The sequence below is a fragment of the Glarea lozoyensis genome (genome assembly GCF_000409485.1).
Source record: "Glarea lozoyensis ATCC 20868 chromosome Unknown GLAREA18, whole genome shotgun sequence".
NCBI classification, from domain to species: Eukaryota; Fungi; Ascomycota; class Leotiomycetes; order Helotiales; family Helotiaceae; genus Glarea; species Glarea lozoyensis.
Window position 1 is genome coordinate 554,410 of NW_007360992.1, and position 13,625 is coordinate 568,034.

The 13,625-nt window shown below is 48.2% G+C and overlaps 4 protein-coding genes across 4 annotated transcripts; 2 read left to right on the forward strand and 2 right to left on the reverse strand.

Moving 5' to 3' along the window:
* Window positions 1-523: 523 nt before the first annotated feature.
* Window positions 524-2,257, reverse strand: GLAREA_12423 (Cytochrome b5-like heme/steroid binding protein; the record flags this gene model as incomplete). The annotated part of the gene is made up of 2 exons (XM_008083205.1): window positions 524-2,009; window positions 2,058-2,257. 2 exons carry the CDS (start codon window positions 2,255-2,257, stop codon window positions 524-526), a joined length of 1,686 nt encoding a protein of 561 aa, XP_008081396.1.
* Window positions 2,258-3,920: 1,663 nt separating this feature from the next.
* Window positions 3,921-4,479, forward strand: GLAREA_12424 (uncharacterized protein; the record flags this gene model as incomplete). Its single annotated transcript, XM_008083206.1, has 2 exons — window positions 3,921-4,243; window positions 4,305-4,479. The coding sequence occupies 2 exons, from the start codon at window positions 3,921-3,923 to the stop codon at window positions 4,477-4,479; spliced, it is 498 nt and encodes a 165-aa protein (XP_008081397.1).
* A 773-nt stretch (window positions 4,480-5,252) lies between these two features.
* GLAREA_12425 (FAD/NAD(P)-binding protein) lies at window positions 5,253-7,008 on the reverse strand (the record flags this gene model as incomplete). Its single annotated transcript, XM_008083207.1, has 5 exons — window positions 5,253-5,870; window positions 5,921-6,625; window positions 6,685-6,764; window positions 6,817-6,884; window positions 6,947-7,008. 5 exons carry the CDS (start codon window positions 7,006-7,008, stop codon window positions 5,253-5,255), a joined length of 1,533 nt encoding a protein of 510 aa, XP_008081398.1.
* A 4,451-nt stretch (window positions 7,009-11,459) lies between these two features.
* Window positions 11,460-13,130, forward strand: GLAREA_12426 (HLH, helix-loop-helix DNA-binding protein; the record flags this gene model as incomplete). The annotated part of the gene is made up of 1 exon (XM_008083208.1): window positions 11,460-13,130. The coding sequence occupies one exon, from the start codon at window positions 11,460-11,462 to the stop codon at window positions 13,128-13,130; it is 1,671 nt and encodes a 556-aa protein (XP_008081399.1).
* Between the last annotated feature and the right edge of the window lie 495 nt (window positions 13,131-13,625).

A 13,625-nucleotide genomic window follows, 5' to 3' on the forward strand; every position in this document is an offset into this window, starting at 1 on the left:
TCGAGGTAGTTTGAGTTTGAGATTGGTCATTAATGGATTGTCTAAGTACAAGGATAAAAAGCTAAGATCAGGCCAAAGGTAGATATCATGAGATTCTCCAAGGTCCCGGTACCGAAGATCAGAAAAAGCAATTACTAATCGCCTGCGGGTTTTCATGGACGCTTCCGTGCCTGGGATTAATAGCACTTGATAGACAAGGGGCTCATCACACTTGTAATGAGGTATTTTTGACTGGCTCTTTTGGCTGCGGAAACGATCCATAATCTCCTGATACCCAGAGAAGGAGCTCGCGGCTTCCTGCATAATCACGCCCTCGAGGCTCGAGCATCGTTCGTCACTTTGAGGTCGAAATAGGCTTGGATGATGCGGTCCTACAGACCGCTACTTGATATATATCTAAAACTTTCTATTTTGGAGCTCTATTCCGAACGACAAACAAACTTCGACTGACCTCCAAATTCCAACGGATACACCGAACGCCAAGCGAGACTCGTAATGCAAGAAACAAGCAGAATTGATCATACTAATGCCCATGGAGGATATCCCCCTTCTCCGCAATAGTTCTTTGGCACTTGGCAAGGATAGCTGCTTGTCTTCCAACCTCGTCGAGCCTATTGATAACCGATTTGCTCCCATCCACGAAGCCGTAAAGTGCATAAGGGATTCCCACATCGACACAAAACTCTTGTACCAGCTTCTGTGTCCGTCGAAGATTGTGCCTTGGCATTCTTGGAAACAGGTGATGAATTGCTTGGAACTGCAGACCACCGTGGAAGAAATCAAGCCACTGGGGGCAATCAATATCCATCGTTGTTCTTAACATCTTTTGAGGGAAGGACTCGTGAGGCCCTAGCTCCGCGGTACTCATTGAGAAATGCGATAACGTGATTTGCGCATGTAGCGGCATGGTAATGACATGGCTGATCATGACAAAGGCCCACCGAGCAGAAGCTGTAGGGATGGTTTGATACAAGATAACGTACCCATACCAGTACCAGAAGAAGACTTGGCCGGCAATTTCCAACCATCGGTGCCACCAGGCAGGTCCCCTTTTTGGGCCTATCCCTAGGAACAGATATTCCCAGGATAGTCTATATAGGTTGAATCTCCCGAAAGCCAGGATAGGATAGTAAAGATATGCCTGATATGGTAATAAGAATTTGGCAAACGCATCATATGACATGACTTTTTGATAAAATGTTGAGGTTAAGGAGTCGAAGAATCGATGCGAGACGGCAAAGATGGGCATATGTTCGATGTCTGGGTCGTGCTCAGGAGAGTTCGTGACGATGTGATGGACGTTATGATTATGTTTCCACCAGCAAACGGAAAGACCTCCTATGAAATCGGCAATAAGAATTCCTATGGTCGTATCCACGGTGAAGTTGTGAGTGATTCCCATGTGCCCAGCATCGTGTACCGTGAAAACCAACTGGTGCCAGAGACAACCGAGAAACAGTCCACTCGTGGCGTACCATCCTGTTTTCAAACACAATACGACCATGGCGGCGAGAAATGAATATCTGAGACTTTCAATGGCGTAGGCGGAATAGTTGCAATCGTACAATTTCTCTGCTCTGAGGCGTTGATCGAGAAGCTTATATTTTCGAACAATCTCGTCTTGTGTGGCTAGATCTAGGGAAGGGTATTTGGCGTGGTCTAAGTCGATCCGTTCCCTCGTCAACGCATCCAAGTATGACATGCCATCTTCAGGATCTGTGGTAGATGAAACGGAAGAAGAGGACGACATCTCCTGGTTTTGTCGAGTTCCACGCCGCTGGCGAGCTAATGGAGGCTCATCATCGAAAACAGGCGACGGTTCTCTCGAGCTCTCAGGGTTGGAGGCAGATGCATCCTCCATGTCTTCCATCAGCTCTTCCTCCGACTCCCCTTCGATATAAAGTCTAAACTTCCCCCCTTGAATTGGCGGCACGAAGTTTCTCCATCGCCCTTCCACACGACCGATTCGATATCTCTCCATTTGCTGTCGGGTTTCCACTGAGTGAAAACTATCAGGATATTAGCCAGGGCACAGACATTTGAAAGGAAATACCAACGCCTTCACTTCAATCGTGGCATCTCTTCCAACCATATGGCGTATAGCCTTATCTCCGCCCGGGTGATATTTCAACCATGCATCTACCTTCAACACCTTCTGGTCCAAGATGATAATCGTTTTCCCCTCTGCAATCAATCCCTCTACCTCTCTACGAGACAGCAGGGTCTCCGCCCTTTTGATCGGTTTTGTGGTCGCCATGAGGGATATGTAAGATGCACTTTGATAGTGGTGAGGTCTTTTAATCCATTGATCGAGGCTAAGACGAATTGGTGTGCACGGCGAGTAGAAGAAGTTCACGGCGAGTAGAAGAAGTTGATAATCTTCAGTTGTTTCGTCGTACGAGAAATACTATGTGAACAAACTACACGCCGATCCCCCCACCGCATTGAAAGTTGACTTGGCCCCCTCGAGATTCGCGTTTGGAGCTTTGCTAGTGGTTCGGCTAGGTCGTACCTGACCGATTGCACCAATGATTTTAAGGCTTCGTGACCCACCTGAAGTCCCCTGTCACATGATCATCCCCTTTCCAACGTCGTCTATCACTCCTTCTCTTTGACACATATTAACGTGAGGTACATTTTGTTCAACCGTTGTATCATCGAAGCTGTTTGTGTGTGTTACATATTGTGAGGCTCTGGATGTGAAACTCTTCGGTAAGCTTTACTATTCCAGATGTTTCTGGAAAATCTTCTTGACCAACAAACTGATCGTTGCTCAGCTCTGGTCGAGTACAAACATGTGCGTGAATACTCCGGTCAGAAGGGCAAGGTGGAGCCAGTGATATTCTCCGACGGGTTGATTGCCGGAGAATGTTACCAGCTCTACAGCCCTACATTTGTCTTGACACAAAGCAATATTCATCACGTGTTTACGGTTGTTTGTTTCCACTACTCACTTCACCGATACGCCTTGTGGTGGAGCCCAAGGCCGAGGAAGTTATAGGTACGGGTATCTCCGGGTTGTGAAGTTATATTAGGTTATCAAAACTCCTTCGAGAGTCAGATCTCCATTTTGTTTGTGGCTATCGTGAGCTGATCTCCGCAAGCACTTGGGCATTGTCAGGTAATTTTGTGTCGAAATCACCGCATAATTTCGTCGTAAGAGAGAGTCACAGTAGCTCAAGCGGCTATAGAGATATGCTGCCATACTTCTTGGAGTTTCTGCGTACCTAGGAGTCACTTGTGGCACTCTGAAGGTACCTTCCCCTCCCCCTTTTACAACTGAGGACATCCAGACCGCTGAAAGACCAGGCCAAGACATATCATCCTCCAATTACGAAGCCAATGGTATCAGTCGAGCGATCTCGCACTCTCTGGTCTTGTTATACAACTGAGCTGTCCTCTCGGAGTTTAGGCTTCCGCTTCGTGCTGATATCGTGTTTGCTTCACTTTGAGCTGCCCACATACCTTTATATCCAACCAAGTGGCACAGTCATACGTTTGTAAGTAGAGCAGGATCATATGCTACCACCGCGCTGCAACTATTGTATGCTCGTGGCCGAGATCAGAGGTATGGGTGGCTACTTTCCATATCTCGCCACTATTTTGACAGCGGCTGTGCCCTATGGTACGCTTCACATTTGTGACTTGCTCACTAACTCAAGCTTCCGGTAATACAATAGTAACCTTTTGCTCTTAATGGCAAGTTTTAGCTAGAATTCCCCGTTCAGCCTGACGGCGATCACCTGCGGTATGCCGGACCAGCGGCTCCTCTCAACGAGAATTACTATAAATGGAGAGGCTACCCTCGCCCTATGGCTCCTGAAGTTCTTCGAAAGTAACAGCACTCTACAAATAACAATTCCTAGTCCTACCTTCATTTGAACACATACAACCCTATCACACTACAATACAGATCAAAGATGAATCAACTCGTACCAAGCTTTTTCCGCAACCGCAACCAACTCAGTGTCTCCCGCTTGGGGTTCTCTCGTCCTCGTCACAATCACAACGCTCTCGCTCACAGGAACGCCTACAACTATCCTACCTACGAAGACTACTGTGACTGTGATATCGTCAGCGGTCATCACGTTTGCAACTCCTGTGCACTAAGGCTCTACCAACCAGACTACCATGCCTGCGCCTGTGCCTGTCCTGGCTGCGATTACTCTGACGAAGACGACTACTCTGCTTATGGGTATCAGGGAGGATATGTTTATGACCCACGATCTGATCCGAGAATGATGTAGCTTACCCTTCTATCTTTCTTCAACTTTATTGACATGTTTGCTGACCTAAATCAACAGGCTCGGCTACCCCAATCGACGGAGCAGAAGCTTGACAGGCGGTCTGAACCAATTTGGTCTCGGTGGTCTGGGCCGCCTAAGAAATAGTTTCGGAAGCTTTCCGAACTTTGGTAGCTTCGGCTTTCCTGGTCGAGGAGGTACATACCGTGGACGAGGCGATCGTCCTTATGTTTAAATGTACGCTCCTACCGATCCCGTCGACCAGGTCAAACCACAAGGACAATATCCTCCTTGGACTTTGGCTCGGAGGTCCAGAGTATTATGAACAAACAAGCAGTATGTAGCTTTATTCAATATTAACTTCACTCACACATCTCCATTCAACCGCATCGGGTTAATCCTTCTCACAACCAACCGGGCCGTCTTCTCATCATGCCTCCCCTATCCAGCAGCTAAGCGAGTTCTTCACTAACAACACCCAAGCACATCGATGGATGACCTATCTATGTCTTCCATCTCCAGCACATACATGACAAGGCGCACATCTACACACAAGTTGGAAGTTGGAACAGCAAGGCGTTCAAAATTGACACTAAATGACAAGGGCGATAAATTGAATATTGGATAATCTTTTTCTGTTCGGGATTAGTTTTCATTTTTCACAGGACGTTCAACACCTCCACAATTTAGTCAGGTTAACAGGTTTCATGTACTTCTCACGGTTTTAATATTGACGAAATGAACGGCCTGGATGATTTAGTTTCACGAACAGGAATATCTTCTTTATGTATGATAAAATCTCAAGTCATCTCATTTCATTTGCCTCAGAGTAGAAAGATCTTCCAAGGAGAAAAATATGTGCGAATTCAGGCCATTCTAACCTCAAACCCATATCATTCAATGTAATGCACTTTTATCTTACAACACAACGGGAATCAACCAACACGCTATTATCCACTTTCTAGAGCTCGTCCAACCAATTCAGTTTCCCACCCCGCACTACCACATCTAATAATGGATAGCCTTTCCATACGTAGCCATAGCAGCCTCCTTGAACGCCTCCGAAAGCGTAGGATGTGCGTGACTTGTGCGACCGACATCCTCACTTGACGCACCATACTCGATAGCCAGGGTACCCTCAGCAATCAGTTCACCAGCATTTGGACCAATGATGTGGATGCCCAGGATACGATCCGTCTCCTCATCTGCAATCATCTTGACCATCCCCTCGCTATCCATGTTCGTCTTCGCTCGCGAGTTGGCGGAAAAGGGAAACGTGCCGACCTTGTACTTCACACCGGATTCCTTGACCTCCTGCTCGTTCTGTCCAACCCACGCTACCTCGGGGTGTGTGTACATGACGGACGGGATGGCACCGTAGTTGACGTGGCCGTGACCCTTTTGGATGTACTCGACTGCTGCGACTGCTTCTTCCTCGGCCTTGTGCGCAAGCATGGGTCCGAATGTGCAGTCTCCGATAACGCGGATGTGAGGAAGTTTGGTGCGGTATTCTGAGTCGATGACTAGACGTCCCTTATCGTCGGTCTCGAGGCCAATGTTTTCTAATCCGAGACCAGCGGTATATGGTCGTCGGCCAATGGCGACGAGAACTACGTCGGCATCGAGCTGAGGATAAAATTAGTAAAAGTTTGGGCAAAAAGCATAGTTCGTCTTACCGTCTCCTCTTTGCCACCCTTCGCAGCTTCAACTTGGAGGCTGATCTTGTCGCTGGTGACATCTCCACCCATGACCTTGGTATTGAGCTTGAAATCGATACCTTGCTTCTTCAAGATCTTTTGCGCGGCTTTCGCAATCTCGTTGTCCATGCCTGGTCCACCGATTTGTCCCAGGAACTCTACTACGGTGACCTTTGCTCCTAATCTCGACCATACTGATCCCATCTCAAGACCAATGATACCTCCTCCGATGACGATCATTTTTTCCGGGACCTTCTCGAGCGCGATAGCTCCGGTGGATGTGACAATTCTCTTCTCGTCGATCTCGAGCCCCTTGAAAGGGGTAGCCTCACTACCAGTGGCAATAATAAAGTTCTTTCCCATAACTGTCTCCTCTCCGCCTTCAGAAAGGTTGACCTTGACTGTGTGCTCGTCGGCGAATGCTGCTGTGCCCTTGATATATCTGACATTGTTCTTCTTGAACAAGAATTCAATACCCTTTGTCAAACCAGAAACTGCAGTGTCCTTTGCCTTCATCATCTGTCCCAAATTGAGCTTGACATCGCCAACTTCGATACCGCGGTTTTTCGTGTCGTGTCGGATTTGGTGGTATAAATGTGAGTTGTTAAGCAGAGCTTTCGAAGGTATGCAGCCAACGTTAAGACATGTGCCACCTAGTGTTCCGCGCTTCTCGATACATGTAACCTAGAAACGTTCAGTTAGGTGTTGTCTGCGAAGCTTTTTCTGTCTCGGATCCTCCATACCTTCATGCCCTCCTGCCCAGCCTTGATTGCAGCAACGTAACCCGCGACACCACCTCCGATGATAACCAGATCATCCTGCTCTACAGTATATCAGCTACCGACCTCCTCTTTAGAAGGATGTACGCGACTGACCTGCTTCTGAAGCGTAATTTCGTTTCGAGCTTCTCGCAATTGCTGAAGGGGCAACTACTGTAGGAAGACTAAAAAAATACTTGTTAGCCGGCGGGTTCCATTCAGGCGTCGCAATTGAAGTATCACTTACGAAGATTGTTGCTTGAAAGCTGACCTCACGGCCGCTCTTGGTACTAATAAACTTCGGAACATCTTGCAGGTGTTATGTGTTGATTGAGTATGACTTTCGCAACGGAGGTGTTTTTGATCTCCCAACGAAAGCGAGTCCCCGGGATCCAAGGCTGTCAGGTGACCTTGCTCCCCTGTCGCGGCGGTTTAAGCCGACCCGATCCTGTCCGCGCATTGCCCCTTCGTTTCTGGTGCATCGTGGAAATTTTCTCGTCAGCTTCAAGATCAAATATGTCAAGACAAAATTCCAATTGAAGCAACATAACAGACTCTCTGTTTACTAAACTGGTTTGAAGTGTAATCTTTCGCTTTCTTATTACATCCGAGTTTTTAATTTCGGTGTTCGCCCAGAAAAACGTATGCGAATGGCGGGTTTTCTATTAGAATGGTTGGTCTGAGTTCCATTGAATCTGCCCATATCGTGACTAATTTGTAATTCAGAATGAATGGATATCACATTATTCATAACGCCATGGATGTATTCTTGGTCCGTAGGCGATAGCATTGACTGCTTGCCTTGCTGATCCTTCGATCAAAGTTACCTAGACCCTATTGAGTGTCCATTATGCAACCTTTATATTATATTTCCGAACTTGGATCTCCAGTTCCATTCAAACGACAGAGCAATCTATGTACACAGAATCATAACACCTTTGTCAGTCGGGATTTCTCACAAATCCTGTGAGATGACGGCGTCGAATAAAGATCTAGACCTCGGCAAGCACTTATTAAAGTAATTTGCTGACCACCATAGATTGGATCTCTCCTGCTATTAAACGAGTGCAATACATCTTGGCTACTTGAAGTCACGCGATCGTCTCCTCGGAATTCCTTCAGATATTGCTTTACCGAGTAGAAGCAATAAGATCGCATCGCATGTGGAAGGTATCTGCATCCTCCCAGTTGACAAGAGGAAGAAACCCATTGAGCGTCGACTTGAGTCAAATATTGACATCGGTTTGTTGCCCCGGAAAGACCTGTAGAAGTCACTATGTGCGACAGGTCCAAGGGGAACAAGAACCGGTACCATACAAGCTCAAGTTGGCGCTCTCTGGTAATTCTCAGTTCCATGTCACGATGTGGTAGACCAGCTCCAGTTTTCATCGTGACCGTTCCAGCAGAACGGCAATATCTGAAATTGAGGATGAAGAGAAGTCTGACTTTGTTTCCAAACTGCGAGAGAGAGGAGCTGCATACCTACGCGAGAGATGGGATCTCAAGCAGATCGAGGTGCTATCCCAGCAAACAGCCTTCCTTTCGTTAAGTATACCCTCCGTCTTCCATTTTTCTTAGAAGCTCATAAACTGTTTGGCGAGTCATATATGTTCTGCCTTCCTCTCATTTCACATCCAAGTATCCCTATTCTGTTGTCTTCATACGGACTGTAATCTTGCATCGACTGTCCGACCGAGATCTCTGAATTATTGTTCACATAATCACTTTGGTCTTCTGCTCTTAACTAGCTCGAGGTCCATACTACACGAGAATTGCTTCACATTACGAGTTAAGGTGGCTCAGGGGGGTTGCCTTCTGACCTTGCTTGCGCGGCCAAAGTTGGATTATCAAGCGAAAGTGCAGGGAATCTCACAAGCGATAACATGTCAATCAAGATTTCTGGTCGCAAAGATCCTAATCTGCCCGATCAGAAAGTCAAGGACTCACGCCATCAAGAGTTTCAAGTGAAATTCGAGGACTGTGACCAGAAGTACTCGCCGGAAGTGTGGCTTTGCTGCCGATGGTGTGTGGCGGCGACTTGGACTAACTTCGATGACGTTGAAGGTATTGCAGTTTTACATATATGAGTAGCATCAATGACGATGTTGATTCGGATGTATAGAACTGCATCATGTGAAACTCGTATCGTCGACACCACGACGAAAGTGGTGGTGGGTGAGTTCGTGGACTTTCTTCACTATTATGCCTCACTGCCTGTCTATGTCTCAGTTAAGGGTTGTCTTTTCAGAAGCACATACCTGGAGAATAGGCGTTAACACACATCTGGGGATAGTATGAGTCACCTCGCGACAGAAAGTCCAAGGTGTGTCGGTGTTAGGAATAAATCGGTCAGCTTGATGGGGGAGGCATAGGAACTTGCGATGGGTGTTGGTAGCGGCGAGCAGATGAGTACATGAGGTACCCGTATTATTTCACGAAGATCCGCGAAACCCTCATGATATACGAAATAGGCTTAATGACTGATAAGGTTCAGCAGGTTCGGACTAGACATCCGATTGTAGTGCCCTACAGCTACCATCCTTACCTTAGGCGAAATGCAGGTGTGTACGAACGCGAAACGAGTACTAGTCCCAGTCACGCTTTTGTTATGTCTCAGCGCAAAACCTGAGCAGAAGCTAAGTGCAACCTGCTGGCACCCTTATAGTTGATAGAGGGTCATACGAGATCTAGACGATTGCTAAGGGGTCAGCAGAATCTTGAGAATCTTGCCAAACTACTTGCAAAGGAGGGTCATCAGGAATATGCTTAATACAAAATGGTCATCTGACTCTGTCCAACAATCCAAGTTATGAGCATCTTCACACCCTCGAGAGCGACCTCCTGGAAGCTATCAATCCCCACCACACCTTTTGTAGCTCGAAATCTGAGACCATCCTTAGGTGCACACTGGCTCACCGGGAGAGGCTGGCTATTCTGATCTGCCCGCCGCCAAGGTAATATGCGTACCCCACACAATGTACTAGAGCGTGCATCGCAACGGAGCTCAAAGGGGAACGGATGTTATATACACAATATACCAACAGACGACTGGCAGCAAGCACTATAGGGGGATAGGGCATGGACATAAATGGAAGCGCCCCGCGGATTTTTATTACATTGTCCCCGCAAACTGGAATTGTCATTTTCCTTGGGTCAATCGCAGGCGTGTATTGATATGGTGACGGGACGCTATGGACGCCTCGTCTGGAGTGTAATAAGTCGATGCCATGGCCAAGTGGTATTATAAAGTAACCCGGCCATGTACAAGGTAGCAGAGGTCGTAGAGATAGAAGTAGGATAGTATAGAATGTGAACTCGAGTGTGCGCGTATCAAAAGCGTCGGGCTCCCGATGAACGTAGCCTTTTTAGCGAGAGACATGATTGGCACCTTGATACTGACCGGTCCAACCTAGTCATCCAGCGACCGAGACACACAAAATGCGAATCAACGACTCACACAATTTTGAGAATCGCATCGTCACGAAATCGATATCAATCCATCTCCATCCGGCTTCGTCCACTCACTCCCTCCCTCCCTCACCACCCACCACCCACAGCCTCGCATCCGTCTTCCACAACCGCCCTTCCAACCAACTCGAGGCCGTTGCCATCCAACCCACCAGCCCACCAGCCCACCAAGCCTTCCAACCCTCCATCTCGCCATCCTGGACTGCGTGCAAGTACGAAATCGACAACCCTGCGCCCATCGCGCTCACCTCCCACTCACTGCCTCCATTCCTCGCTCCTCCCTCCTCCGACCAGAACGCCATATCTGCACCCCATATTCACCTACATCCCCATCCCAGATCAGATCTTACATACATCGCGTCTCTACTTTTATCCAACCCAACTCGACGCCGTGATTCCCTTCATCCACCGCTCCGTCGTACCGATCCCCTCCCTCGTTGCATATCTTCCACCGCTGCCCTCATCCAGACCGTCCCGCACTCATCATCATTGTGCAACCGTCGGCCACTGAAAGCCGAGCCAACCCGCCAGAACACCTCTGCGACTCGACATCTGCCATCGTTACTCGGCGCTCGTTGCTCGTTGCTCGTTGCTCTCTCTTCCGCAATAGTCGCCCGCCTATTTGGGGCTGCATCGACAGGAAACAGACCATCGTGGGCTATTTCGACACGGCTGTTTGGAATTCTTCAACTCCACCAGTTGCGCTGCTCTGCGATATCCCGGATAGGCAACTTTGGTCCGCTCCGCACTGCACCCTTCACCAGCACATAATCCCGCTGGTTCCGCCTCGGGCGACTTCTTTGGACTTTGGACTTTTTCCGATTAGTTGACAAAATTCTGCAATCTTCACATTCTATACGCCCCTCACCCTCGACAGCCGCAATATTCGAGACCTGTTGATATCGATCGACACGATCACCAGAAAGCTGAACACTTGCGCTTCGTCCACCAAGAATCTCGGACAACTCCGAAAGTGTGAGTACCCTTCTAATCCCAAGTATCTTCTACATCATCTAGTGGGGGAGCGATCGCAAGGTCGCAAGTTCTCTGCGACCTGAAACGACTGCGCAGTGCGCACTTCCACGAGTGTGCCTCTCACCGCTGCAGAGAACAGAATTGTCGCTTGCTTTTTCTCACCTACTTTTGCGTTTTTCTTCCTTGTCGCATAAGTGGCTAATGTTCGTGCCACGCAGATAACGACAATCGTCTCCCATAAAACCCCGGGCACAAACCTCCTCGCAACTTTTACTTTGCAGTAAAATCCTCGCAAAGCGCTTGGTCCGAGAAACACTATGGCTGGTACGGGAGCGTCTAGCCCATATATCAAAGACGAGCCTGAAGATCATTTCTCTCCGTTCGGTAACCAAAGATTCATGGGGGGTAATCAGCAAGGCTTCAACCAAGGCTTCGGCCAATTTGGTTCGCAGAACGGCAGCATCAATCCAAACGATCTCAACATGGGAGGCAACGGCGGATTAGCAATTTCAAATGGCCAGTATGGCTCGTCATTTCAGAATGGCTTTGTCTCTCAAGCGCCGAGTTCAACAGCGAACTTTGCAAAGGCGGGATTGGGCTCCTTCGGCGACGATGAACTTCTGGACGATATGTCACCTTCCATCGGAGCGCATCCTAATCAATTAGGCCTGCACGGAAATGGGGACTTTGGCATTGACTTCAACAGTGGACTGGACTACGGTCATAATGGAAGTGTGGGAATGGCCGTCAACGGCAATCAGTATTCGAATACGCCCGAGGGAGATCCAATACAGAGCCCCTTTGTGCTAGGCAACTTTAACTACCTCCAACAGAGGCAAAATATGAGCGCTACGGGCCAACATTTCGGTGGCTCATTGCACTCACCAGCCTCCTACAACAGCTCACCGCTTGTTGGCTCAGATCTTCACCACAGCAGACGGCCGAATGTCCGACGGAACTCGAGTACTAGGGAACGCTTAGTAGGGAAAGCCGCGGCCATGTCTCTTGGCTCTGGCGATGGATCGTTTCCAACTCCCATCCGAACTCCAGTCCATCGACACCAGAAGACCTTATCTGGCCAGTGGGATCAAGCAAACAGTCTCAATTCTTACAATGGCTCGGAATTCTCCTCACCTATCCAGGGCGTTCACCCAAACCCACAGATATCCGATATCCTCAAGACGGGTTCCATGCCTGCAAAGCTTAACAACCTACACCAAACAAGCAGTGCTCCAGCTCTCCAGTCACAAGAGATGAAGAGAAGACGGCGGAGAGAATCACACAATCTCGTTGAACGTCGGAGAAGAGACAATATCAACGAGCGAATTCAAGAACTTTCTCATCTGGTTCCGCTTCACCGTCTCGAAGACGAGAAAGTACGCAAGGCTCTCCAGAACAATTCACCACTATCTCCAACACTTGCTGGTCTCTCACAACCTCCAGGATTGAGCCCTCCACAGGCTACGTCAGGACTGGTTCCTCCAGGAGCCCGAAGAGCCACTGCAGGTAATATCACCACTGGCATTCCGATCGAGGAAAAGGACAAGGGCCCAAACAAGGGTGACATCCTCAACGGTGCGGTAAGCTGGACTCGTGATCTCATGTGGATGCTTCACGTGAAGATGGAGCAGATGGAGGAACTCAATCAAATGCTTCGAGATCGTGGTGAACAGCCACCATTCCAGGAGTCAGAGGAAGAGCAACGTATGCGTACTGAGCTGATGGATGCTATGGTCAAGAACGATGGTTCCAAGTTCCAGTACAGTCGAGGTCCAGGGACTGGTCTGAGGGTTCCAAAGCACACCGACGTCAAGGGCGATCCACTGGGTGCTTCCAATGGTCAGAACGATACATCATTGAGCCCCGACAACCACAGCAGCGGTGGTGATATGGTGAACCAGTACTGGAGTGGTCACAACAGTGGCGGAAGTGGCCCTGGCTCAATCAGCTTCAAGGAGGAGGACGAGTATATGGACCTTGCCCAGTAAACGTTGTCTACCAGTCGGCGCTCTCATAAGCTGGAACTCCTACTCTATTACTTTCTGTCCTGCTGGAATTTGTCGAGATATACCGCCTCACCACAGCCACTGTCACCTCTGGCATGCTTTACTTTACACTATTTTTGCACATTTATTGGACCGCAATCAGGAGTTTCTTTTTGCATTTGGAGGTAGTTTGGGAATACAATGGGACCGGGACTGGCGTTGTTTTTGTTTTGATGTAAATGATTGGGCTACAGAATGAGGGAATGGAGGTTATGCCGAGATCATGGGGTCTGGGAATGGGAATTGGCTGATTTTGATATTTGTTCAAGTCATTCAGGGTTGCTTTCTTCTTTTTTATGTTATTTTGATTTTCTTTTCATTGCGTCTGCGCACTTCATTGAGGAGTCCACCAGTGCTTCTTGCATTCACATCCAGTATTGTTGTGTTAATTTTGGGTCACAAATATGACCTTGCTTTCTTCTTTACCTTTGTCTTTTT